Source organism: Penicillium canescens (genome assembly GCF_028828765.1).
Source record: "Penicillium canescens strain IBT 15451 chromosome Unknown utg000002l_segment0_segment0, whole genome shotgun sequence".
In the NCBI taxonomy this organism is placed as follows: Eukaryota; Fungi; Ascomycota; class Eurotiomycetes; order Eurotiales; family Aspergillaceae; genus Penicillium; species Penicillium canescens.
The window spans coordinates 5,172,623-5,198,568 of NW_026703964.1; the positions used below are offsets into that span (position 1 = coordinate 5,172,623).

General features: G+C 48.0%; 14 protein-coding genes across 14 annotated transcripts; 7 read left to right on the top strand and 7 right to left on the bottom strand.

Annotated features, from left to right (window-relative positions):
- Positions 1-187: 187 nt before the first annotated feature.
- Positions 188-425, top strand: N7446_003195 (uncharacterized protein; the record flags this gene model as incomplete). The annotated part of the gene is made up of 2 exons (XM_058511944.1): positions 188-193; positions 222-425. The coding sequence occupies 2 exons, from the start codon at positions 188-190 to the stop codon at positions 423-425; spliced, it is 210 nt and encodes a 69-aa protein (XP_058377480.1).
- Positions 426-1,047: 622 nt separating this feature from the next.
- Positions 1,048-2,011, bottom strand: xgeA (putative endoglucanase). The gene is made up of 2 exons (XM_058511945.1): positions 1,615-2,011; positions 1,048-1,543 (listed from the first exon to the last, which is right to left on the bottom strand). The coding sequence occupies exons 1-2, from the start codon at positions 1,965-1,967 to the stop codon at positions 1,147-1,149; spliced, it is 750 nt and encodes a 249-aa protein (XP_058377481.1). The 5' UTR covers positions 1,968-2,011; the 3' UTR covers positions 1,048-1,146.
- Positions 2,012-3,813: 1,802 nt separating this feature from the next.
- On the top strand, positions 3,814-4,849 carry erg2 (C-8 sterol isomerase ERG2; the record flags this gene model as incomplete). Its single annotated transcript, XM_058511946.1, has 2 exons — positions 3,814-4,243; positions 4,309-4,849. Coding segments are annotated over 2 exons (768 nt in total), but the record flags the coding sequence as incomplete, so codon positions are not given.
- Positions 4,850-6,907: 2,058 nt separating this feature from the next.
- Positions 6,908-7,441, top strand: N7446_003198 (uncharacterized protein; the record flags this gene model as incomplete). Its single annotated transcript, XM_058511947.1, has 1 exon — positions 6,908-7,441. The coding sequence occupies one exon, from the start codon at positions 6,908-6,910 to the stop codon at positions 7,439-7,441; it is 534 nt and encodes a 177-aa protein (XP_058377483.1).
- Positions 7,442-7,483: 42 nt separating this feature from the next.
- Positions 7,484-9,871, top strand: N7446_003199 (uncharacterized protein; the record flags this gene model as incomplete). Its single annotated transcript, XM_058511948.1, has 1 exon — positions 7,484-9,871. The coding sequence occupies one exon, from the start codon at positions 7,484-7,486 to the stop codon at positions 9,869-9,871; it is 2,388 nt and encodes a 795-aa protein (XP_058377484.1).
- A 195-nt stretch (positions 9,872-10,066) lies between these two features.
- N7446_003200 (uncharacterized protein) lies at positions 10,067-11,113 on the bottom strand (the record flags this gene model as incomplete). Its single annotated transcript, XM_058511949.1, has 4 exons — positions 10,067-10,387; positions 10,440-10,765; positions 10,823-10,933; positions 10,990-11,113. The coding sequence occupies 4 exons, from the start codon at positions 11,111-11,113 to the stop codon at positions 10,067-10,069; spliced, it is 882 nt and encodes a 293-aa protein (XP_058377485.1).
- Positions 11,114-11,472: 359 nt separating this feature from the next.
- On the bottom strand, positions 11,473-12,530 carry N7446_003201 (amidohydrolase family protein; the record flags this gene model as incomplete). The annotated part of the gene is made up of 2 exons (XM_058511950.1): positions 11,473-12,366; positions 12,420-12,530. The coding sequence occupies 2 exons, from the start codon at positions 12,528-12,530 to the stop codon at positions 11,473-11,475; spliced, it is 1,005 nt and encodes a 334-aa protein (XP_058377486.1).
- A 286-nt stretch (positions 12,531-12,816) lies between these two features.
- N7446_003202 (ketopantoate reductase family protein) lies at positions 12,817-13,902 on the bottom strand (the record flags this gene model as incomplete). Its single annotated transcript, XM_058511951.1, has 2 exons — positions 12,817-13,643; positions 13,698-13,902. 2 exons carry the CDS (start codon positions 13,900-13,902, stop codon positions 12,817-12,819), a joined length of 1,032 nt encoding a protein of 343 aa, XP_058377487.1.
- Positions 13,903-14,419: 517 nt separating this feature from the next.
- Positions 14,420-15,139, top strand: N7446_003203 (uncharacterized protein; the record flags this gene model as incomplete). Its single annotated transcript, XM_058511952.1, has 1 exon — positions 14,420-15,139. The coding sequence occupies one exon, from the start codon at positions 14,420-14,422 to the stop codon at positions 15,137-15,139; it is 720 nt and encodes a 239-aa protein (XP_058377488.1).
- A 643-nt stretch (positions 15,140-15,782) lies between these two features.
- N7446_003204 (uncharacterized protein) lies at positions 15,783-17,565 on the top strand (the record flags this gene model as incomplete). The annotated part of the gene is made up of 4 exons (XM_058511953.1): positions 15,783-15,849; positions 15,909-17,101; positions 17,151-17,255; positions 17,317-17,565. The coding sequence occupies 4 exons, from the start codon at positions 15,783-15,785 to the stop codon at positions 17,563-17,565; spliced, it is 1,614 nt and encodes a 537-aa protein (XP_058377489.1).
- Positions 17,566-17,855: 290 nt separating this feature from the next.
- N7446_003205 (putative integral membrane protein Pth11-like) lies at positions 17,856-19,115 on the bottom strand (the record flags this gene model as incomplete). Its single annotated transcript, XM_058511954.1, has 5 exons — positions 17,856-18,151; positions 18,203-18,273; positions 18,331-18,704; positions 18,754-18,821; positions 18,875-19,115. 5 exons carry the CDS (start codon positions 19,113-19,115, stop codon positions 17,856-17,858), a joined length of 1,050 nt encoding a protein of 349 aa, XP_058377490.1.
- Positions 19,116-20,622: 1,507 nt separating this feature from the next.
- N7446_003206 (tannase and feruloyl esterase) lies at positions 20,623-21,280 on the bottom strand (the record flags this gene model as incomplete). Its single annotated transcript, XM_058511955.1, has 2 exons — positions 20,623-20,809; positions 21,009-21,280. 2 exons carry the CDS (start codon positions 21,278-21,280, stop codon positions 20,623-20,625), a joined length of 459 nt encoding a protein of 152 aa, XP_058377491.1.
- Positions 21,281-22,744: 1,464 nt separating this feature from the next.
- On the top strand, positions 22,745-23,973 carry N7446_003207 (glycosyltransferase family 32 protein; the record flags this gene model as incomplete). The annotated part of the gene is made up of 2 exons (XM_058511956.1): positions 22,745-23,173; positions 23,278-23,973. The coding sequence occupies 2 exons, from the start codon at positions 22,745-22,747 to the stop codon at positions 23,971-23,973; spliced, it is 1,125 nt and encodes a 374-aa protein (XP_058377492.1).
- Positions 23,974-24,094: 121 nt separating this feature from the next.
- Positions 24,095-24,583, bottom strand: N7446_003208 (uncharacterized protein; the record flags this gene model as incomplete). Its single annotated transcript, XM_058511957.1, has 2 exons — positions 24,095-24,437; positions 24,492-24,583. 2 exons carry the CDS (start codon positions 24,581-24,583, stop codon positions 24,095-24,097), a joined length of 435 nt encoding a protein of 144 aa, XP_058377493.1.
- Between the last annotated feature and the right edge of the window lie 1,363 nt (positions 24,584-25,946).

Consider the following 25,946-nt stretch of genomic DNA (forward strand, 5'->3'; position numbering starts at 1 on the left):
CATGCAGAACTACTGTGGTGTGCTCGGGTCTAAAAAAGATACTTCTCTTTCTTGTTGTTACTCGCGATCATTGCATGTATATAAGCGCCCGTCCTCCCTTCCCCTCCTCCCCGGCCAGCGCTTACATAGTTTCAGCACACAGCGCTTGCTGTGACACTTTCCGTTGTTGCTAATTTTGTTGAGGACAATGACGGTAAGAGATGGAGTTATTCTATTGATAGAATGATAAGGTTGTTATTCTTAGATATGCGCGCGACGGTGCCGAGTTCTTGATCTTCGCACTAGCTTCGTCCCGCCCCGTTGTCTACGATGCGACATGCTTGTTCCAGGATATGGGCGTCTCGCTGGATTTCATGTTGATGTTTTGTGTGTCATTCGGTTGGTTAGGAGTGTCTTTCGACACACAACCATCAGATTGTGGATGAGAAGCTAGGCGTCTGAAACGATACTTATGTTTCATGGTTGAACGGCTGCTTGTTTCAGCTGTGACGTGGACGTTCGTCCGGCGGTTAGAGGATGTTTAAGGTGACCCTGAGGCGTGGTTCTGGGATGAAACGCTGGCGGGAAAGCGGGTGTGTGGAAGCAGCTCCCGCTTTGGTGTATGGCATCTACGTGGCATCCCACCGAATTTGCTAACACATGTTTTGGGCTCTTTATGATTCCAACCTCGCTCACACTTCTGTGAAAGCATGCCTGAGAAAAATTACCGGTCGCTCAGTTATATTTTCCATTTCTCCTTGGTTCAAGCTACCGATGTATCATGGGACAATGATGTCAGATGATCACAAAGGCAGGACAAATGTTAGTCAATAACCAAAGAGTCGTAACTAGTGCCTCTTTCTCACAACGAACTACAAGCGCAAAGCTCGGTCAAGCGGATGTTTTTACAGATGACGCCGTGACTCCTGCGACGGCCGTCATGGGGCAGTTAGCTGTGGTCTTACGACTTGCGCCTACTTCCACAAAGCCGTAAGTGGCCTTTTAGTGCTAAATGAGAAAGTTGACTGCCAAAAAAGCGATTCTAGTATTATCGAGAATAGTAATTATTGAACAGGTGTTGAATGAGAAGGGTTACATCACCCAATGTAACTGCTATGAACTATACTCTCCTCACTCAACATACCCAAGTACCTGAGATCGCATCATTTATGCAACAACAGCAGAGTAAGAGGAGACCTGGAGGTCAGAGGTACCGGTGAAAGGCTCAGTACCAGCCTGAACGTGAGTGAGGTACAAGCTAGAGCTGAGACCCTGGTTCTTCTCAAGATAAGTGAAGAAGTCAAGCATATCACCAGAGAAGTTAGTAACGGTAGAGGAAGCGACAAAGCTGTAGACAGTCATGCTGCCGTTGGGGCCTTTGTACAGCTTCCAGGAAACACCGTTGATGGTGACAGTGGCGATGGCAGAGCCAGTGGAGGAGATAGGGCCAGCACCGCCCAGAGCAGCGAGCCAGACCATGATCTCGTACTCCTCGCTACCGTCAGCAGTGGAGCTCAGGAACATGTCGTAGGCGACGTCAGCGACCACGTTGGTGTTGGAGGCACTGTCGAACAGAGGTGTGATTAGCCGATGTGTTCCATTTGGGTCTAATGCTGATATATAGGTCCCACATACCTCCACTTCCAGCTGGACTTGATGCTGTTAACAGCGCTCAGCTTCCTAGCGGTGAACTGCAGAGCAACGTTGGCGTAGCTCTTGACCTGGTTGGCGGTGCCAGCCCACGACCAAGAAGTGTGCCAGGCGATAGTGCTGCCGCTCAACGAGTCAACGCCGGTGCACTGCTTGCCGGAGGTGTCGTAGCTCTGGCCCCAGAGGTTGTTGTAAACAATGTAGCTACCGGTGGTAGTAGAACCCCACTGGTCACAGAAGTCCGCACGGCGGTTGAGAGTCTTGGTGGGGACGGCTGCGGCCTCGCCCACGGCGGCCAGCGCCATGGTAAGGAGCGAAAGGGGTGCGAAGGACTTCATTTTAGGCACGGAGTTGGTCGAAAGGAATGAATGAATGATTGATTATTGGTATAGAGAAGGGAGTTGATCAAACGTTGTCCATTGACCGGGTCTGTCTGGCCGTTTTATACATGGCCCCTTCTTCTCAAGCGGAAGTTTATCCGATGGGACTTAATGGACTCACGTTCCGTATAGATCACGGAGTGGTCCTGTCTCACAATTTGATATCTTATTCTGCTCCGGACTCCACACGCCGGATAAAATCAGGCTTGAAGCCTGCTAGATTATCCCAGTTCCTGTGTTTCGCGATGCTTTATCCTGCCTATCAGCCGGGTTTGTCGAAAGGGATCGCCGCAGCCACAGTCCTCATATCCTTCGAGTTCGTGAAATTTTCCGCGACTGGGGTCTGCAGAAAGGAGACGAGATTGCGGTTTTGGGAAGATCTCCGGGCGAATCTGAGACCACGGTGGATAGCGGGGCGTCCGGCTGCGGCTTCTAGAGCATGATCAAATAACATTTCGTTGCAGAAAGGTATCCGCAATTCTCAAAGCTGATCCAAAATAATCTAAAGGTTGCAGTAATTGCGACAATTCTCCGAGGAATAGGGGTTTCGTTATTTTACTGTGGAGCTCGGTGTCGCGGGAAGTTCACCAGTGCCGGCATAAAGGATTGAAGCAGAAGTTCGAGCTGCAGTCTTCTAAATAGTCAGTCTGCAAGGGATTGGCGGAAGGTCGTCGCCGAGCCAGCCACGTCGTCAATATTTCTCCATACTCTTCAGTAATATGTACCCCGCAAACTAGTCAACATCCGAGACTTTGTAAAGAATGGTCGAGAGTAAATCCGACTGAATTGTGATTTGATTTCAGATGGAACGGAGAGCTGGCCGTTTTTCAATGGGCGATGATCGACATGGCCATCTGGTACTGAGTGGAAGTATATATATCTGGACCACGATTACCCCTGTGGACTCTCAATTTAACCGGGGATCACATTAATTTAAACCAAGACCTCAAATGTGTTTGCTAAGAGAAGTAACAGAAGCTATCAATTGTCACGCGTCTTCGGTAAACGGTGAGTCTTAAAGGAGTTGGTAGTTCCTGTGCTAGGCTCTCGGACAGGTGATGTGAACCAAGCTCTACGTCCGACTCACGCGTCACTTGCTATACTGTTAATTCTTCTCTCAGATAGTCAATTGATCATTTTCTCTGCAAAGTGATTTAGCTGTTCACTAAACTTGATTCAACTCGACATCATGCGATAACAGGACGGATGTCCAGATCGCTAGAGACAATCTGCTAAGATAATCGCATGAGAAATACTATAGAATCCCACGAGAGAATGTCATACGGTCCTTTTTTTCTCCATGCTTGCTACCGCCTTCCGTGTAGTATTCACCAGTATATCTATGAGGCTGTTTTGTTCTCGGGGTTGAAACTGTTCCTACTCCGATCTAAACATTTGAACTTCGGTCAGTTTTGGCAAATATCTGATCTCAGCAATGATATAGACATATACAGATAGACAGACAACATAGCCGAACAAAGAAGCTGATAGACCAGTTGGCCAATAGAAGAGACGGTGATTCGGATTGCGGCGATCCGGATGGCATGTTGCTGATTCAGCGGGCCCGCCAGATGCAAACAGGGCAAATAGACACAAACACAAACAAACACAAACATTTTATAGAAAAAATTGTGCAGGTGTGAACATGTATAGAGTCAAGAGCCGAGGAGTATTCAATTAGAAGTATTTGCGTTCATAGTAACAGAAAAATAACCATGTAAATGACAAACAACAAAGAGCAAAGTATGAATCGAGTGTTTTGATCGCCCCACAGGTGGATCTCTGGGGTTTTCGCCAGGGGCCTAAAATTCAATTTAAATGTTCGCCTCTTCCTTTCCCCAGGACCCGACCAATTCACAAGATGCCTTCGAAATCCTCCAGGTCCTCCAGCTCCAGCTCCGGCTGTGGCTGCCGCTGCTTCTCCTTGAAGACCCTCAGCTTCCTCGCCATCTTCCTGGCGCTCTTCTCCGCCGTCTACCGCTACCTCGACGCGCGCCTCGAGCAGTTCTACATCTTTGACCCAGAGCACCTGCACGACCTCTCTCAGCGCGCCATCAGCACCCATGGCGAAGACACCCGCTCCATCGTCAACTTCATTGTTGCCGAGCTCGAGCAAAAGGTGGGCCCTAACTATCTGAGCACCGAGGAGGAGTGGGTGTTCAACAATGCCGGCGGTGCCATGGGCGCCATGTACGTGATTCACGCCAGTATCACTGAGTACCTGATCATCTTCGGTGAGTATCCCATCTGCATTGTGCTTTCCACCATTTCCGCTTTCTGACCTCTCTTCCTTTCCTAGGCACCGCCATCGGTACCGAGGGCCACACCGGCCGCCACACCGCCGACGACTACTTCAACATCCTCCAGGGTACCCAGCTGGCCTACGTTCCAGGCGAGTTCAAGCCAGAGGTCTACCCGGCCGGCAGCGTGCACCACCTGGTTCGCGGCGAGGTCAAGCAGTACAAGATGGACGAGTCTTGCTTCGCGCTTGAGTACGCCCGTGGCTGGATCCCTCCCATGCTGTTCTTCGGCTATGCCGATACCTTCTCCAGCACCTTGGACTTCCCCACCCTGTGGGCTACCTCACGCATTACTGCTCGCGAGATGATCTCCAACTTGCTGCAGTTCAAGCTGTAAATTATTTTACAGTTTTAGGATTCTGCTAGATGGAGCTTCTGTTCATTGACAAGCCCCGATATTTTATACGTGGCATGTACATCATAGGAATTGGAGGATCATGTTGGATTAAGTGATGGGGTGTTATTTTTCGGCGCCGCAAAAGTTACTTGCGAGATTACTTAATGGGTACTGCATAGAGAATTAACTAATGAATGTTCGGCTGGTATTACTACGCTGATTCAGAAACATTGATCAATGTCTCGGTAGATTAGGTGACAATTGGCAGGAAAAGCAAGGGATTTCTGTAGAGGAAATCATTGCGGGACTACGCAAGGCAAGGTAGCCATCAGGCAATATTCATGGATGAACATGAGACCAGCATATTTTATCGACTTCAGGCTTCAGCCACAGTAATAGCCACTGCCTGATTGCCAATTGTTAATTTCTTAATCGAATTGTCGCATGCATGCCAGTTCCTCGAATCTGTGTGCCTCGAAGTAAGTTTCAGTTATGCTTTACCGAACACTAATTTTACTCATTCTTTACCTCCAACCAAGCAGTACAACAGTACTAGTAATAATCCAAAAGGCCCTACCATCAAGCCTTGGAGTGATGCCCTATGTACCTTGTCCATGCCCTATGTGCCTAGGCTAGTCCCCACCTGTGAACTCTATCGGAAATCCGCCGTCGGCGCATAGGATATTTACCTCAGCAGAATATAACGTTAGCAACAAAAGTAGGTAAATAGACAATCTATGATACCAAGCAAACCTCAATTCCAAAGCTCAAGAAGTTAAAACTCTTTCGCCTTTATCCAACCCTTCTATACCATCCGTTAAACACTATCCCGTGGGATCCATTCAAGAACCAACTCTTTCCGAACCCGAATCCTCGCCAGCAAAATCACAACCCCATAACCGGCAACGAAATAGGAATGATAAGCAAAATCAAGCAAGACTCCTCCATGAGAGTGGATCTGTTGTCAGCACAGGAATGTGGGACCTCGCAAAGGAGACATTTAATCCAGTGGAGAATCACCGTCGATTCATCCTTTTTTCCGGGGTGACTCTCTTCTCGCAGTGGTCTGGAGCCAACGCAATAACACAGTACTCACCGACTATTTTCGGATACCCTGGAATTTTTGGAGACGAGTCCAAGTTCCCGGCCACGGGTATATACGCCGTAACGAAGTTCATCAGTACCCTCGCTTTCGCTCTGTTCATAGTTGAATTCGTCGGATAGCATCGGTCCTATGGCAGGCATCACCCTGCAACTGGTGACGTTGGCCTATGTCGGGCAATATTAAAGACATGACCACATCATATATCAATACTGCACCCAACGTAGCTCGGGCATCCACTGGAGCCATTGTCGCCGTCTATTTCCACGCAGTGGCATGGAGTATTGAGGGTTCAGTATTCCATACTTGGTTGGATCAAAGATTTTCCCAACCAAGATCCGGGCATTCAACTTGTCTATATCAATGGGATTCCATTGGGAATTTTATTTTGGGTGCTCACAGGCGATGGCGAGTCCGCTAGCGGCGATTCAGAAATGGGGTGCTTTCATGTTTTTCGGTTGCATCTGCACAATATCGTTGTTCTATGTGTGAGTCATTCGACAATTGACGGTAATGATGATACTGACTTTGTCGGACACCACTGGAAGGTCTTTGGAAGCCTTGGACAGCCTGTTCCAGCGACCGTGGTACACCGTCTAACAAGCGACATATGCCGACTGTGGGGATATTCAAATTGAACGGCTGGATAAGGTGAACTTGGAACTCCTACTCAGTATGTTGAGTAGGGCACGCAGATTGCGAAGAGAAGAGAAGAGAGATCTATAAAAGTGGACACCGTGCCCGAGGCAGCACATATCACTCTTAATAGGCGTTGTGAACACATCACGATTATGCATTTAGGTACTGAGCCTTAGTATATTCTAGGCTGGAGCCACAATAAACTCTGTTTAAATTACGCATCCTAGGTAGCAAATAACAAATGAGTCAAGCGGACATCGTGCCTCCGACAAACAAACCGGGTGTTGCCTGAACCATCTATAAGAGCCTGGAGCCGACCTTCCTCGTCCATTTCGTTTTCTCTTCTTCCAACAACCAAAAGCCTATTGAATAACTACTTCATCAAATATCTGATATTCGTTTTATCACTACAGCTCACGCTTTCTTGACCCATATCCTCCCCGATCATCTTGTACTGGTTTCACTAATATTCATCACCACAAATCCTGTTTTCATCTCCCTACTGTGGTCAGTTTTTATCATGTTAACCGACTGTGGGTGCTACTATGTGCGAGGCAAAGGCCCTCATACTGGCTATGCCCAGTATCTGCCGCAGGTCTCGCTCAAAGCCCATGCCACTATCGTTTCCTCCGCGGCCAGCACGACCTTGACCCAAACCTTCGTCAACCCATCGATGCGCATTCTGAAAGAGGTTTGTTACACTTTTCCTCTTTATGATGGCGTTAGTGTTGTCGGGTTTGAATGCAAGGTTGGAGATCGCCTATTACACAGCAAGGTTAAGACCACCGAACAAGCGGACAAGGACTACAAGGATGCCATCGCCAAGAAGCAGACTGCTGCTATCATGGACCATACCTCTCAAAACGACGTCTTCGTCATACGTCTTGGCAATGTTCCTGCTCAAGAGAAGGTCACAGTTGACATCACCTTTGTTGGAGAGTTGAAGCAAGACACTCAGACAGACGGTATCCGCTATACACTTCCAACTGTTATTGCTCCTCGTTACCGAAATCAAATGCCATGGAGCCTGACCGACATGTCCCCACTTGGCTAGCCTGCAGTCCTCCAAGGAATGTCCCTCACAGTTGATGTTCAAATGGAGCGAGGCCTGATTCTTCGAGAGTTGCAATCCCCGAGCCACCAGATAAAAGTCTCGCTGGGGCGCACTTCCTGCACACAGTCATCTAGCTTCGAGCCATCCTGCGCCTTTGCAACTTTGAGCTCCGGGAGTACCACCAAAGAGGTGTTGCTACAGCACGACTTTGTCCTCCTCATAAATGCGAATGGACTTGATACGCCCCGTGCCTTGGTTGAGACCCATCCTACCCTTGCAAACCAGCGAGCTCTGATGGCCACTCTTGTTCCCAAGTTCGCCCTCCCCCCAGCTACCCCTGAGATAGTTTTCATTATCGATAGGAGCGGCAGCATGGATGACAAGATCTCAACCGTGCAATCTGCACTCAAAGTGTTTTTGAAATCTTTGCCTGTGGGAGCCTGCTTCAATATTTGCTCATTTGGAAACAGCTTCTCATTTATGTGGCCAAAAAGCAAGGTTTATGATGCTTCTAGCTTGAAGCAGGCCTTACTATTTGTTGGCTCTATTAACGCCGATATGGGTGGCACAGAGATGGAACAAGCAGTCATTGCCACCGTGGGAAACCGACTGGAAGGCAAAAGCCTCGAGGTTTTGATTCTCACGGATGGTGAAATCTATGACCAGGGCTCTCTGTTTGGCTTTGTTCGCGATGCGGCTGCCAAAAACACTACCCGATTCTTTTCTCTTGGTGTCGGCGATGCGGCATCCCACTCCCTGATCGAAGGTATTGCCAGAGCTGGGAAAGGAATTTGTCAATCGGTTATGGAGTATGAGGAGCTCGATCGCAAAATAGTGCGGATGCTCAAGGCTGCTCTCACTCCTCATATCTACGACTACAAACTCGAGGTTAAGTATGACGATGATTCCCAAGAAGAACATGAGTTTGACATCGTGAGCGATGTCGAAACGGAGGGAGAAGATTCTGCCACAGAAGTCAACGACGACAACGTTTCTGTTGGGCCTCAACCAGGCACCCCACAGGAACCGATCTCATTGTTTGACGAGAATTTCATAGAGCCTGAAATGATGCAAGTTGACACTGACACTAGTCCATCAGCTGGCCTTCCAACTCTCACTTCACCACAAGCAATTCAAGCTCCATACAGGATTCCTACTCTTTACCCATTCGTGAGGACTACTGTCTATCTTTTGATGGACTCCGACAAGGCCGAGCATAATCCCAAAAGCTTGAAATTCAGTGCAACCTCTAAACAAGGTCCCTTGCAATTAAAGATTCCCATTCAGAGCATTGGAACAGGTGAGATCATTCACCAGCTAGCCTGCCACAAGGCAGTTATTGAGCTCGAAGAGGAGCACGGTTGGCTCTCTGATGCCAAGGATGAGAGTGGGAACTCTTTCCAGCAGTTCCACCTGGACACAAAGCAGCGAATTGCAGAACGTGAATGTCAGCGTCTTGGAATCAAGTTCCAAGTCACCGGAAAACATTGCTCCTTCGTGGCTTTGGAGGACGATCTTGAAAAGCTTGACAAGTCAGATCACCTAGATAACCCGAGCACTCCAGACAACTCAAGCAATCCAAACAGCCCACGCAGAGCGTCGGCTAGGAGACAGATCACATCTGTTCGGTCCAAGGAGCATGCTGTCCATAACCTTTCGTCAAGCTTTCTAAGGCCTACCTATGGTGAAGCGAGGTTTATGGACACTAGCCCGCGGACGAGAACTGCAGGGCCCCATCAGCCGCCATTCGGGCAGAAGTCGCACCAACTATTGGCCCGAGCAGGTGGCCCAGCTGTTCGGCAGGCGGAACCCTTTGACCTAGCAAGAAGTGGAGGAGTATCAGAGAGAGGGTTTGGAGAATCAGGGAGAGGCCGACGAGGTGGGAGAGGAGGCGGTCTCTTTGGATCCTCCCAAGCAAATTCTCCTTCCACCCAGAGTCGCTTTGGAGGGAGTTCGGATTATGCGCCATCTCCCCCAGGAGGGAGTATTGGAATGTATTCTCTTCCTTGTGGTGGAGCTAGCTCAGCAGCAGGCAATATGGGGGCCTTTGGTCAGCCTATGCCATCTGCTGATCGCCCAATGGACAAGTTTTATGAGCTTATTGGGCTGCAAACCTTTGAAGGCAGCTGGATGTGGTCGAACAAACTGTTCAATCTTCTCGGTCTGCGCGAGCAGGAGATCACCACGAGCATTATCAGAATGTATGATCAGCACTGGGACACGGATGCTGCCAAGTTTCCAAATGTCGAGGAAAAGGCTGTGATTGCAACTCTACTGGCTATCGGATATCTGGAGAATAAACATGCTGATTTGCGAAGAGTATGGGAGCTTTTACACGCCAAGGCTGATGCGTGGGTTACGCAGAAGCTGCAGCAGATGGGGGACCCATCTCTCGGGGAGATGCGCTTCGAAATACTTTCACTGGCTTGATATCTTGCTTGAAAGCCCGCAGAACCAGAGACTGTGATTTGCTAGGGAAGAACTTTGCTTGAAACAAGGGAGATTGCAACGGGAGGAGGAAATGTGACGCGGACAAAGAAAAAGTATGGGAAGTAATATCGAATAGCTTTGCAATGAAAACAAATTGTATTACCCATTCAACACATCCTTGTAATACCAACATCTCTACCATGAACAATGCCCACCGTCAACTCTCAAATCAGACCCGGTCATGAAACTACTCCCATCACCCAACAAAAACAATACAGGCGCACGGAACTCATCCACAGTACTAAGTCTATAGAGCATATTATCACCGGCCCACTGTGTCTCCATACCGGGTTTCTGTAACGCCTCGGCAGTAGCTGCAGTACGAATATAACCCGGCGAAAGCGAGTTCACCCGAATCAAGGGTATTCCAACACGAGAACCCCATTCAGCAGCCAAAGACCGAGCAAGCTGATGCACTGCTGCTTTCGACGAGTTATATCCAGCGGTATCAACGCCCTATTTTGCTTGTTAGTTTACTAGCTGATAGATCATTTAGTGACAGGCTCGCCTTGTTCGAGACATATCCACTCATACTCGCCACTAGTACCATACTAGCCGTGACATTCGCCTTGATCGTCTCTTTTGCGACACGTTGCGCAACCCGGAATGTCCCCGTCACGTTGATATCGAGCAAGCGGGTGAATGATTCAGAGGGAAATTCTGTCGCAGGCCCATTGTCGGACACGCCTGCGCATGCGGCAAGGCCGCGAATGGGATATGTAAGGCCTGGGACTATTTCATCAAAAGCGGCGTTGACTGAGTCGTCGCTCCGCTGATCGCACTGTATGTATGAGACATGGCGGGAGTACTTTTTTGCAGCTGCTTCGAGGGTTGCTATTTCAAGGTAATTAGAAAACGCTCGCAATATTTATGTGTGCCGAGTTTATCTACCCCATTCTTCTTGCTTCGGTGAGCTCATGACATCGAGGCAGACGACGTCTGCGCCACTTTCGAGCATGGCTTCTGTCAACGTCGTGCCCATGAAGCCAGCTGCTCCGGTTACTGATTGAGATGGAGTTCAGTCCACTTCTTCTTTAATTAGTTGTTGGCTCCTTTACCAATTATGGTTCTCCCGTCAAGTCGGAATAAATCCGCGACTGCGACTGACGCGCCTCCTTGTGGCTGCTTAGCTTCTCGGAATCTGGGATCATGGACATTTGACTGGACTTCTTGGTGGGACATTGTGAGAGAAAAACTTGCAAAGTTTGTAAAGAAAGTGACAATATCTAGTGTTTATTCAGGAACGTTCAATCGGGCTGGCTTAAATATGTTGCACTAAGCTGTTCCCCGCATTTCTTTATGCATGATGATATCGACTCTTCACGCCGGGTCCACTAAGATGATACCCTGAGCACCAATCGGCCGATTATTATATGGAGAGACCATTTTCAAATGTAGTCTTCATCCTAGGTCACCACATATTGTCAGTTTCTATGCTTCTCGTCGTTTCTTGGGACCTTGTTGCCTGAGGTTTCTGGCCCGGTTGTTACTAGAAAGAACCAGTGTGCCTCCTTTGATAACGCCGTGGATATCTACCAGGGCTAAGGACATGCGGACCGAAAAAGATTCTGCGCGTTTTTCAACAAAATACGTTGCTTCGTCTCCGGTCCAAAGTTACTCTCTAAGCCATCATCAACTCTTTTCGCCAAAGACTCAGCCAGCGCCGCCGGCGTATAGGGATAGTCACTCCCGTACAGTAATCTGGAAGAATCAACCATTCGAAGAAGACCATGTATCTGGTCAGGAAACGGAACCCCCGCAAGATCAAAATAGAACCGTGTCTGCAAGAGGTTCTTCATCTGCTCTGCACTCACACCATTCCCTAGACCCGGAAGCATGGGAGAGAATCCGGCAACCCTTTGCAGAATAGGAGGAAAAGTACCACCGCAATGACAAGCCAGGAAAGTAATCCCTGGACACCGATCCACCGTGCCGGAAGTGAGCAGATTCATCAACGCCCGGGTTGAATCGAACATGAACTCCATCATTGGCGCCGAGAACCCAGGGATCGGCATAACCTTGCTTAAGGTATTCTCCCTTGGGTGCTGAATGAGACAGGTGGTGGGGTGCAAAAAGGCGATCGTTTTGCGCTCGCTCAACTTGTCAAAAACAGGATTGAATCGCGCATCACCCGGGTAGATGCTATGCGAATTGGTCAGGATTTGGAACCCAACTGCGCCTAGATGGTCCAGCGCATAGTCTATTTCTGCAAGGGAGCCTTCCACGTCCGGGAGGGGAAGAGACGCGAAGAAACGAAATTTGTCGGGGTGATCGGCGCAGGTTTTGGACATGTCAATGTTGGCGCGCCGGGTTATCAATCGCCCTTCTTCGTTGTTCCCTGGTGTCAGATGTGTTCCCGGTGACGACATGCTGAGGATTGATTGTTTGATGTTGAGCTTTTTCATTAGTTCGATGTGGGCCGATGCACTCCATTCCTGGGGTTTCAGTATTTAGTAAAGGAAGTTGACTGGTCTCTAGGGGTGCTAACTGGGATCGCAGGCATTCCATCTGGATGGCCGTTGCCCGCGAAGCCGCTCTGCAGGCAGTATTCGCGATATGAGGATGGAACACAGTGAGTGTGGGCATCGATTCTCTCCATTTTGAGGTACTGAACAACGGCAAGAGTAATTGGCGCTGAGTGTGCAAATTTACTACCTAGGCAGTCCCCCGCATTCTGTGCTGACCGCAGATTGGACATTTTTTCCAAGGTCAGGCATTAATATGCAACATTAGCCTCGTGACTAATATTGCTTTGGCTGGATTGATTGGACTTTATGCAGGAGAATACATTGTTTGCCTGTCTATATTGCTCTTTGCAAACAATGGGAATATTGAACATGATATAGCAAACCCGTTGGGTTATTTTCATACCAACCAAGAAACCACTATATGAAATCTGTCGTCGGAAGTTCCTTCGGCTCAACAATCAATCCCCTTGCAGCCAATAATCGCGCCTGCGTGAGCTTCAAGAACCGATAGGTGTTATCCAAAATGGGCGTCTGGACGCCCTTCTCTCTGGCAACCCGCAAAGCGTTCCCCAGAATAACCTCCACTTCCATAGGGTTACCCTTATCAACGTCCACTAACATGCTAGGGCGGAAAGACAGTTCGAGAGGAGTGCCATCAACCACGTCATCCACAATTCCTGCTCCGAGATCATAGCCATCAGCCTTAGCTATCGCTGCCATCTCCTCCATGCCGGGTCTGATTAGACTGTGTTCACCGCCGAACCGTCGAATCGCTGCATTGTCAAGCTGCGTAATGGCACACATTGGGTTGAAGATTCCATTCCACAACACTTTGCGCCAGCGGTAGAAAACGATATCATCCACAATATCCGCATCGACAACTTTGCTGCCGTTATAGATGGCCGCAAATTCTTCGAGCTTGGCTCGCTCTATTGCTTTATCCAAGGCTTGGTTGTGGAAGGCGCCTATGTGGAAGTTATCATGGTCATCATGTATAACGCTTCCATTGAGCTCATGTGCGCCAATATAGCTGGGGGCGGATAGCACAACATTTGACGGGAATGCTTCGATAATCGGTGGTTCAATATAAAGTCCATTTTGAAACAGCACGATGGTCGTGTGGTCTGGTGTGACCGCTGGAGCTATTATCTTTGGCACGTTGTTCACTTCTGGGATATTCTTCACTGTGACGATCACGTAGTCAAATGGACTTTCTTGATCCGCATGCGGGACCGCGTTCACAACTAATTTCTCTGTCAATCTCGTAATGTATCTCTACTGGCTGCGGTTTTGCATACCCGAACTTGGTCTCCAGCCGGAGAGTTTGCCATGGTCAATTGAATCAATCTCAAATCCATGCTGTAGGACTTTCTCATAGTTGGATCGCAAGACAGCTGTTACTGATGCCATTCCAGATCTCTCGAGCGCGACACAGACCATTGTGCCGACTCCACCAGATCCCACCACCAATACTCTCCGCTTTGGAATTCTTGTATCTGGCATGGTGGATTGCTTCAATGGTGTTTCCCCAGGATGGCTTGGTGTAAAACTTATGCAACGACCCAGCAGTAATTGAGACAATAAGACACGTTAAGAGGCCAAATATGTCGAGAACTCGGTCTTTTCAACTCTATACGATCTCGGAGGGCCCGCCGATATCATTACGTAAGTCGGGAGCTCCGACATAGGCGAATCTATGGTATTTGATTGGTTGGTCGGAGTCTGCTGCCTGTTTTCCTTATCTATATCCTCCTAACTGGATAGTGACACCGAACCTCAAGACAGCATCGTCGATTTGATGTTAAAGTGGTGAATGAAGTATCGTTTACATCGCATCAATTCTACAACATCTGATCCTCCGAGCTTTTTCTCGTCGGGCTGCATCCATGGATGAAGCGAACCTTGCGAGTATAATTTGTTGTCTCAAAACACTCAACAACTCAATGATGAATAGTGATGCAACTAATGTTTACAGCCCCTTGATACCTCCTGTAGCTCCTTCACAGTACGCACATTCATAATGAAGAACCCGATCAAGACCAAGAAGCTTCGAAAGTTGACAAAGACACGGGAATCACAAAGACTTGAAAGTCTCTTCGAGCTCTCAGAGGAAATAGCTGAAAAGTCTGGAAGATGGATATATGCCCAGCTCCTGCGCGGTATGCGATATATATGGTGGGATACCGACCGAGATATCTTCCTACAATGGGCACAATCCATCATCGAGACGGAGATACGCCTACGCGAAACTACTCAACGCGAGTCCTACCTCAAAGAATTAATCCAATCTCAACAATCATACCGCACCGTCGACGAGAAGTCTCGTTTAGAGGCACTAATTGAAGAACTCATATCCTTGGATCGTGACTACCGAAACCTTGAACGGTCTTACGTTGCTGTGATTGCGAAATGTCCAGAGGGGTCGATGAAAAGCGTCTATCTATCATTTCGAAGACAACCACAGTGGCATATGATGAGTCAGTGGCTTCGTCAGGATTGTGCGAATCGAGGTGGATGCTGTGGCCGGGCATGTCAATGCTGTGAGAATCTGCCCGATCCTCGTCGGGTGAACGGACGTGGTCATTGTACTGAGCAATGTGGCTGTTGTCACCGTGCACGCGGATTCTCGGTAACAGAGGAGGATCGGGAGCGCATGAATCCTCGCTTTGATCTCACTGTTTACCCGCGGACAGCTTATAGTCGGGAAATGTTCCTTGCTCATATCTGGTCACTTCTCTAGGACTCGCTTTCTTGTGGATGTTACTTACAAGAACACAAGCAGGGATTGCTTGCAAAGCACTAGGACTTCTTATTTTATTTTCTCTATCTACGCTTTGGCAGGGATTGCTTATTTGTACATGTTTTCTGGATATAGTTCCAATAATGATCGCTTATCTCACCCTACTTACCTATACTCCCTGATCATGACTAATAAATTCAATCCGCAGATAGTGACGAAACATAATTGCTTTTTCTTATTGCTCTCTGAGTGTATGTTTCGCAGAAAAGGGAAACTTGTAGCGGAGGCGTTCTGCCAAGCAAAATACAAAGACGTGGGCACTAAAAGCTTGTTCAGGCAACGGAATACCTGTCAAATGAAGACGAACGAATATATGCGGTTTAAGAGATAGGTGTGGAGACTCTGTTGCAGCCTGTCCAGGGTAGTGCCAAGCCGGCACATTTCACGCCTTCTGATTCGATGTGATGCTATCGTCGGTACCAACACTAATAGCTTCCCCGCAGCTCTACTATAGTTTTGATAAGGCCAATGTCATGGTTTCTCAAGATATAGCAAGGGCTGAGGGTTCTTAACCAGGGCCATGCCCAGGAGCACCATGTCTATCCGATATTATTCTCATTTGACTCAATTATAAATTCGCGATATGGATAACGACCCTTATGAGAGAGACGAGACCTTCTGGGCACCAGGAACAGTTGCTCTAGAAGATAGTAATTATCCATGACCCAAAGAACAACAAGATTAATAGCAGATTGACTAACAATCCCAGTCAACGCCTCTAGAGATCAACTCGTCCTCTTCCCCACCCCCTCAGCCGACCCCAATGATCCACTCAATTGGTCAACAGCCCGCAAAGCACTCAACTTCACGCTCGTCAGCTTCTTCGTGCTATGGACCTTCGTCCAACTGGACATCGGCTTCACAGCATGGGGACCCATGCAAACAGAGCTGGGATTCTCAGTGGATATACTAAACGCAGAAGCAGCCGTCAACTACGGCGGTCTAGCTGTAGGCTGCATATTTTTCATGCCACTGGTACACAAGTACGGACGACGCCCAATCTATATTTTCAGTGTTGCTCTCCAATTCGCATCATGTATCTGGCAGGCTGAAACATACACCATTGGGGATCTGATGGGCAGCGGCCTGATATCCGGTATTGGCGGTGCAATCAGCGAGACGATTGTGCAGATGACCATCGCCGATATGTTTTTCGTACACCAACACGCTACCATGAACGGGTGGTATGTCATTGTCCAATCGGCTGGCGCATTCCTGGGACCAGTGGCATCGGGGTACATTGTCGTGGCACAGGGGTGGAGGTGGATGTGGTGGTGGTGTGTCATCTTCTTTGGTGTGACACTGCTCTGTGTGGTATTCCTATTTGAGGAGTCGAAGTATATCCCCGTGCTGAATAGCGTGGATGCTACCCCGGCAGTGCAATCCGTCGCGGGTTCATCGAAGAATCCCAAGGATGATAACTTGCAGGATACGAAGAATCCCGGTGAAACTATTGCCAGTCGGGTAACTACCAACACCCAAATCAAGCCGAAGTCATACTTCCAGCGTATGGCATTGATTACGCCTACTGATGACCCTATATGGCCTCACTTTTATCAGCCTATTGTTGCACTTTTCACTTTCCCGGCAGTTAGCTATGCTGCTATTACATATGGGACTACATTGAGTTGGTTCGCTATTATGACCTCGTTGCAGGCATCCTACATGATTCTCCCACCATATAACTTCGATGCAGTTGGCGTTGGTCTTATGAACGTGGCTCCGTTTGTCGGCGCTGTTCTTGGATTCCCATTCGGTGGACACCTAAGTGATAGGTCTATTTTGTGGCTGTCTAAGCGGAATGGTGGTGTTTATGAGCCAGAAATGCGTCTTTGGCTTGCGCTTCCTATCGCGGTGATCAGTCCCGCAGGTATATTGATGTTTGGTCTAGGACTTGCCTATGTGAGTATATCTTCTTAGAGCTAAGTTCCATTATGCTAATAATACATAGGGCGTGCACTGGGCTCTACTGGCAGTCGGCTTTGGTTTCTTCGGATTTGCACTTGCGGCAATTAGCGGGATTGCACTTTCGTATCTCATGGATTGTTACCAGGATGTGAGTATATTCCTTTTTTCTCTTACGTCACTGCCTTCTCTAGCTAATATGCTTGTTTTAGATCATTGGCGACGCACTGGTTGGTGTGATCTTTATGCGCAACATCTTCTCCGTGATTGTCCTCTTCGTGCTCACACCGTGGGTCGAAGGCATGGGCATGCGCGACCTACATATATTAGTTGCAGTCATTGCTTTTGTTATTTTACTTATCCCCGTGCCATTGCTTATCTGGGGCAAAAAGGCAAGAGTCGCTACTGCGCCGATGTACCGGAAGATGGCGTCGAACCAGCTCAGTCACCGCACTGTGTAGGTACTACACCACGCCTTAAGCAATATTGAAATCTATTTATTCTCCATTTCTGTCTTAGGAAACTCATAGATGATTTCAAAGTCCAAATTAAATACGAGAGCTGATTCATACGGAGATAAGCTATTCAACAAAGTATTAATTAAGAAAAGATTCCGAAGAAGAGAGTGATTATCTGGTATAAGTAAAAGCAATGTACGACTCCCAGCCCCATATTACAACGCAACATATTGAAAGTGCAGTCTTTTTACCTTGTGCAAGCACAAAAGAGAACAGTGGGTACAGCAGCAGCCTTACACCTTTCCAGCCTTGCCGAAATTGTTGTACCCGGCAATCTCAATGCTCTCCTCAGCCACATAGGAAGTAACAGTATTTGGCTTCTGAATACTGCTCATAGTCTCGTTTGAGTTCATAGTTCCAGACTTGTTGGAGACAAGAGTCCTTTCGGATGTGCGACCTGTGGACCGGAGTTGGGACCAGAAGCCAGACTTGCCCAGCTTGAATAGAGGTCTGAGATTGGGCAGACAGGCTGCAATAATACCGACTGTGGCTTCAATGCAGGTCCATACGACGACTGGGACTTGGTGGTCTATGGAAATGGTTAGAATGTGTCAAGCGGGAAGAGAATTTGGATACTCACAAGTGATATCAGGGCCGGCATCGAGCAGTTTGATCATGGCATACAATCGGGCAATATCGAAAACGAAAGTTCTGTAGCGAGTAATGTCAGAGGATTGATAATATCACAATTGGGAAGGTAAAACTCACAGGCCACCAACAAGGAAAATACCCGACAGAAGCACCTTCTGAGATTTTGGGACGGGCAATGACCAAACAACCTTCGCCGGCATGAGGAGGATGATGAGATCACAGAGAATGTTTGGGATCTGAATGCCATAGTAGAACTTGTATGGGTTAAGGCAGGCTCCTGGGATGGATTGGTCCCAGAACTTGTTCGCCGGGATACAAAGAAGAGCACCCGAAACGAAGACGCCGACTACCCAGAGCAGGACAACGACAGTCATTATATGCACACCAACTACCATGTATCGAATTGCGAACAGACGCTTGTAAAGTGCCAAGATGGAGAACTTCACGAACGCCACGCAACTGGTGTAGACGAAGTTATTGGAGTATCCGATCTAATTCGAGTCAATGTGTGTGCTAAAATTGGTATTGCGGGTGGCGTACCTGGAAGTAAAAAACCAGATTCTTGGGTGGAATCATGGTAATGTGTGATCCGAGACCATTGTACAGAACTGACATTATCAGTATTGTTGTCGAGTCGCTCCGGCATATCTAAAACACTCACGGGTAACAACTCCACTGGAGCATGCATACTTGAAGAACAGAGCCACCAGAATCAGATAATCATCTAGGAAAAGCCTGCTTCCAGTCATTCGTCTGGCCACAAGACGCAGAACAACGGCGAGTGTAGACAATGTGAAAGCAAACACAAGCGCGATCTTGATAGGCCGGCGAATGTCCTCGTTCGGGTGTTCAAAGTCGCCTGGCGTCCATGTGGCGCCAGAAGATTGTTGTGCTGAAGACATGACAGGCAGTAGTCAAGTGGGTCAGTACCTTAAACAAACAGGCAAAGCAAAACGAGAAAAGTTGTTGGTTTGAAATATTTGGAATCATTGTAAGGCTACGCCTCTTAATATACTTTAAAGGATTTGAGATAGGCGTGTTAGATCCTTCTTACACCGAAGACGTATCATATTGTTCATCATCAATCCAAATGCCGCAAAGTGACATGGTGTGTCTACGGATCACATAGATCATATTTTCAACGCGGTATGAGTGCATAAACACACTCATAGCCAAGGCAGTGTTCTGTGCGAACCATAATTGCGGGGTGTTAGGCACAACTACATGTACCTCGCGTTGAAAAGCAATAAGTTTCCAATCTATGCCTTGCCAGATCATAAAAAGTTGAATCTTATGTACGCTGTGATCTTGTGCTTTTTGTCCAATCGGATGCGCGCGATGGAAATTTTCTCCGATATATCACCTCAGAGAGTAGATGTGTCATATCGGCCCTACCACAGTATGCTCCACTTCGTTGCAGATGCCAACTTCGAGAACCAGATGGAATGTGTTGAATAAGAAATTTAGGACTGCTTCTCTTTCTATCTGGATTGCAGAGAAGTCTAGTAAACATTGACTGTTCTTCCACCTGAAGCAATTTTTGATAGACAAGGAACATTAGCGGCAATCCAAATCGGAAGTCACCCCTTCTTCCCAAGTAAGGGATTAGCAAAAAAAGGTTGAGGCAAATCTAAAGTCGCGGGGTAGAGCTCTCCAGGGACTTTGCCCTACGGGGGAGAGTTTCATGCCGCAGATGTGTCATGTCAATTTAGTGGATCCCGGCGACATCTGTCAAGCAGGAAGCGCCATGATCGCCCAATAATTGGGGCGTGTGCAGGCCCCTAGATACCATTCCCGGTTTCTGCGTCAAGACATTCTCGTATGATTGGTTAACTGACGTCTGAATACTGGGACTAAGACGGGAGGAGCTGAAATTGGGGCTCGGCTAGCCCCGTCCGAGCCACAAGGCGATATGTCGATTCTATCTCATATGCCTTAGATCACGATCCACATGGTGGCAATTAGTGAGATTCAGCCGTTTGAATTTGAGTTCTACTCCCATGACAGCGCCTTTGTTATTAATATTCTATACATCTCATGCGTCACAGAGATAGATCGACAGACCTTTACTTTTTTGAGTTTTGAGAGACAAACATTTCACTTATTCATCCTGCTGACTGCATGAGAAGTTGAGAAGTCCGACTTGTCTGTTACAAAAACAATAAGACCCTGACAAGAAGAACGACTCATTGAGATGCCAAGAGGATATATACTTGTTTTCGTTGCATTCCATTTGCATAGAGGAGATTGGTGAATCTTCACCAATATTGCACTAGTTTATAGCGGGTCAACTCGCTTTACAACGGCAGTGCAGACAAACTTTTGTCCGAAACTCAGTTGTCGTCCGCAGATCCCTCCAGCAAACTTCCTCATCCTGGGGAGAACCGCGTCTGGTTTGGTCCCCGTAACCTAATACAGCATACTGCAAGTCCAACTCCCCGCGTCATTCTGGTTGCCCTTGCAATTATACTTTGCCTGGTCAAGGTAGCGGCAGATTGGATGCTGGCGCAAGATTTCATCAGCCGTCGCATCGTTCTCCCACTTTGTGGCGGCGTGTTCATTGGGCGCAGTACCGTTCTCGGCCAAGCCATCATCGCTAGAACAATATCGTGGCGCGATTCTCTGTATCCAAGAGTGCTGTAGGCACCAGTGTTGATATTGCAGTTGGTCTGGACCGGCAATGTCCATGGAGCATCCATATTTTCAGGGGGTGGAAAGATAATGCCTGTTGAGGCTCAGAGTGGCTGGCTTGACTGGGGTCTATTTTATTAAATTTCCTGAATGTTTGAACCTACTCCATTTCAGGGATGAGAAACAAACAATAAAGATTATTCATTTCAATACCTTGGGGCTCTACGGCACTGGAGGCTTGGTCGTAGTAATAAATGCTAGTATCCGGGGAAACAGGCGCATCTGACAGCCCGTGATGAAGGAACATGCCACAGCGCTTGTGGTAATCACTGATGTCAAACGTGTCGGCGGTCGCATTTCCAGGGTTCAACTTGTCTGCAAGCTGGACAGTGCTGTCGTCGAGGTCTTGCCAGGTAAAGCGATCCTCAAGACCCATAAGGTCCCGCGGATAACAGCACTGCTGTTCGATAGTGCTGTTCTTTCCCAGGCCGATATTTCCTAGCAACTACGATGCTTCACTGCCGAATCACGGGTGGCCATAGGCAAATGCCTGGTTCGCATAGATCCAGTCATTATAAAGCTTGTGCAATGTGGAAAGCTGGTCAGCCGTGACGCATTCCTCAGCGGCGCTAGGCGCGTTGTAGGACAGAGTATTGATGTCAACGTTCTCCAAAGCCACCTTGGTTTTGCGATCTTTGATAGAGAACCCGGGCAACGGATCATCCACGCCGTTCTGCAATCGGCCCGAGAGGTCTGGATTAGCGTGGCTCTGCCCCTTCAACCGGTGCCTGGATACTGCGATGATTCTGGAAACGACGCAGTGAATCAACTGGCCAAGCACACTTATTCCACCCCCATCTCTCCATGGATATGGCGCTCATTCGGGATGAAAAAGTGCTCGATAAGGGCAAGAATAAACCTTCTAGAACGGGCGACCATCTTCGCCGGATAGATGTCACCCTGCCTTCTAGATACACAAGGCGACTTCATGGAACGCTTCCAAGGAGTCGATCCTACCTACTGACCCAACTGCGAACAGGCCACTGGTAGCTATCAAACGCGATTTCGCTTTCAAGAAGACAAGTGTGAGTGCAGTGCACAGGAACAGTGGTTCATGTCATAGTGGGCTGCCCGAAATTGAAGATGCTGCGGCAGACACTACGATGGAAAGTGGTCGCCGCTTTCCGCAGCATCTCGTTGTTGCTAGGGGAAACAGGAAAAGGTAAGAATGTGAAATCTTACACCAATCTACAAAGAGTACAAAACGCCTCGACATGCACCTTTTCCTACACTTCCTGTCTGGGAAAAGTCTAGACCGTCAACCAAAGCCTGGGTGGAGGCTGAGTAAACGATTTTGGGGTATTTTAATGACGACGTCTCATAGGAGTTAGACATAGTAACATTGTTATTACACTTACATTAGCATGAATACTTCGGTCAAATGGCTAAAAAAACACTCGCCTCGTTTTCGTTTACATGATAATTCTGGAACGGTTTGGTTCCTAGGGAAAAAAGGGCAAAAGTGGCCGGATGTGGTCAGCAGAGAAGTGGCGCCCACTCAGAGTGCTGGGGTGACATGAACTTGTCACCGGATCAGAGCAACCTTCCGAATCGGAAACCGCGGGTGTTTTGCCAGCCAATGTCTGTCCAGATCAAGCAAAGCTCAGGCTGTGCAAATAAACTAGGGGAAACGGGTCTTTCACAAATTATCTTATTCCTATCCTACATAAAAGTGCTCAAATTCTGAGTTTGACTTCTACGCCTCCAGACACCAAATCACGCGAGCTTTCACGTCTACTAGCTGAAACTTATCTTATCTGCCGGACTCTATAAAGTCAATGGAAGATTCCGCAAGATAGCACCTGAGTCCCTAGGGTATGCAAATGCACTACCAACCGGAATGATGAGCTTCTGGCGAAGTCTCCACCACTGGGATTTCGGAGCTTTTAACGCCACCAACGACAAAACGTACGATGAAGAGAATCTTCGATGGGGGTCTGGGTTACCAAAATGCCCGCGACCGAATTGCCGACTAATACCACGGCTGAGAAAGGCTACAGTGGTTTTCCTTCTAATAGACCTGATGGTCGTCGGGCTGTTACTCCAGTCCTTCGCGCCGCTCATCAGTTTGCTACGCAGAAATGAAGAGCTCTTCGGGTCTCGAGTAGCACTGCCCGCCCCGTATAGGCCAGATGCTCGGCATCAAATGACCTCATCAGGCCAGATACCGCGAATACTGCACCAAACCGCCGCCACCGAGACGATTCCAAACAAGTGGATCGAGTCGCAGCAGAGCTGCATAGAGGCCTATTCAGACTTTGAATACAAGGTAATTCTTATCCGTGCATTATAAGAAGTCCCATCGACCTGCGAAAGTTTAGCTTCGTATCGAAGGAACTGGCTACTTTTGAACCTAACTGACGGATTTTTAAGCTATGGACCGATGAGTCGGCTCGAGACTTCCTCTCCATCGAATATCCCTGGTTCATGGATACCTGGGATGCCTACGCCTTTCCAATCCAGCGTGCAGACGCTTTACGCTATTTCGTTCTGTATCATTTTGGTGGTGTCTACCTCGACATGGACACCTGGTGCAATCAGAGCTTCCCCCTTCACGAAATTGGACTCAACACATCGACACACTACGCCTTGTTTAAATCAACAGTGCCGACCGGTGTAACCAACGACTTCATGATAACCTCCGCCCGGCATCCAATTTATGCCAAGGCAATTGCCAAACTACCCATCTTTTATGCGATAACTCACCTCTGGGCTCGATGGCAACCCTACTGTGCCATCATGATATCTGCTGGGCCCATGTTCCTCACTCTGGTGATAAAGGAATACTTGCTTGAGCAGCCTTCGCTACCCTCGCCGCTAGTAGGGGTTATCAATGCAACGGAGTTAGCGCCGTACATCACGGATATGGAGAGCGGTAGTTGGCATCGAACAGACGCACAGGTGCTCATGTGGATCGGAAAACGGAGATGGTCTTGGTTCTTCATTGGAGCGGTTGGGTTAGCTGCTGGATTGTCCATATTTCACCGTCTACTGACGATTATGCTTGATCGTGTGCTTCGCAAGGTTGATTTCGATTCCTGCAATCCGAAGGTGGCCAAGGAATCATGACAGAGACAGAATGGCAGTAAGTACAACTAGTTAATATGTAATATATTCGTCGATTCAGCTACACTGTCGGTTGAAAAAAATAGTTTCCTATGGGCGCAAATACTTCAAGTCACAATCAATGTTATTGCAGCGGATTGTTGACAAAAACTTCTCTGACCTCAACAGCGAGATCTCCCAGTATACCTTCATAAGGAGGGTTAGAAACTTCCACGAGGTAATGCTCTTGGTCATCGTCGACCAGATGAAGCTGATTCCCAATCCGTTCCCAAGGTCCATTCCAGTACAGGGACGTTATCAAACTCTTCTCATCATGGTAGAGATCAATCATTCCCTCGATACCTAGCCCAAATGCTGCACTTCCGCAGACCGATACCACGGCACTTTGGCCATGTGGAATTGAGATCTGATTGACATCTTCTGGGGAGATGAGCCTGGGAGTGCCGCCCTTCTCGTAGGGTTGGCCACTGGTAATACCGTAAGTTAAAGAGCGGGAGTACCACTCGGATTCATGATCATACCGGGCGCAGACTAGGTTCCTCAGGAAGATGGTGCCTTGGGCAAGATTGTTCTTTATGGTCAAAGAAAGGTGCTGTGTAAGGTGACAATTCATTTGTTCTGTCTGGCAGTGAAACGGAGCGCTTGGTTGAATTGGATACCTTGTTGAACTTATATGCTCCGGTGTGGCTGAGTACTAACCTAGACTCTTCAGTTGCCGGATGTAAAGAAGCTCCCAATCCCAGCTTAGAGCCATTGGTGGCGGGTGGTAACTGCAATTGCTTAACATGGACTGAGATATCTCCGTATCGATACGATCGGGAGACGCGTAAGCCATCTCAATTTGGATAATGCGCAGGTGGCGGACTAGTTATTCATGGCAGTGAAAGCCACCCCAAGGCAAACCCCGGCCGACGCATGTGGCCCAGGCATCTGCATTTCCGAGCCGGGAATAGCTCTCCCGCATCCCTCGCCTTGCTATTAGTATTGTTAAGAGTTATCAAACCCGAAGCGCAATAGTGTACAAAATTTTGTTAACATGCGGTCTGTTCTAGGAGGCGAAGAATTCTGAATAAGCTTGTGGCTGAATTGGTTGAATTGGTTGAATCTGACATTTTCGATGCCAACAAAAATCAGAGCCGTATTGCACGTACGAGATTCCATTATACGAGAGGATATATGAGGGTACCATAAGCTGGGAGGTCGTGTGCTGGGTTGCCCCGCTGTCAAAGCTTGGCTATATCGGCATTTTCCTTCTCCCTGACCATGATCTGGTACATGGTACGTACTTTGTCATCCACTTGCTACTTTTTATCTATGGAGGGCCAAAAAGATTGAAGATTGAACTTGATGGTAGATTAGGTCTAAGTGCGCTTGGATGCTTGCTCTGCTATGTGACGGCCCTGGTTATTTTGAGACTGTTCTTTCGTCCACTATGCTGAATTCCAGGTTTAAAGTTGGCTCGCATCGGCAGGTGGTACAGCCCTTGTTACAAGTTCATTGTTGATGGACAATACAGCTTGTCCTCTGACGCCCTTCATCGCTTAAATGAGTTTCAGTGACAGCCTGATAAAATTCACCAGGCTATTTTCATCAAGAATCGCCGATCATGTCAATGATCCTCACTTTACGAAGAGTAGCCCTTCCACAGGTTAAAAAACCATGAGCTTATTCTCGGTTGCAGAGTGTTTGGTATCAGAACCCATTACTATAAGGAAGCTGAATTCTACCAAGCTCTGGGCGCCGAAGGACCGATGGCGTTAATTTTGGATCCTAACGAACATCGACTGTATCGAAATCATCTCAGACCATGATCTAGACACGTTTTATTGCTGTGGTTGTTCCATATCTTGAGATTGAGCTTCAAAAAGCAGAGATTCCTATATGTCGGGGACAGTACTGGAGTCTAATGGAGGCTGGATGCTCATTTAATTTAGTAACTTGCTGCTTTAATTACGAGGCCACCCGGTCAATTTCAT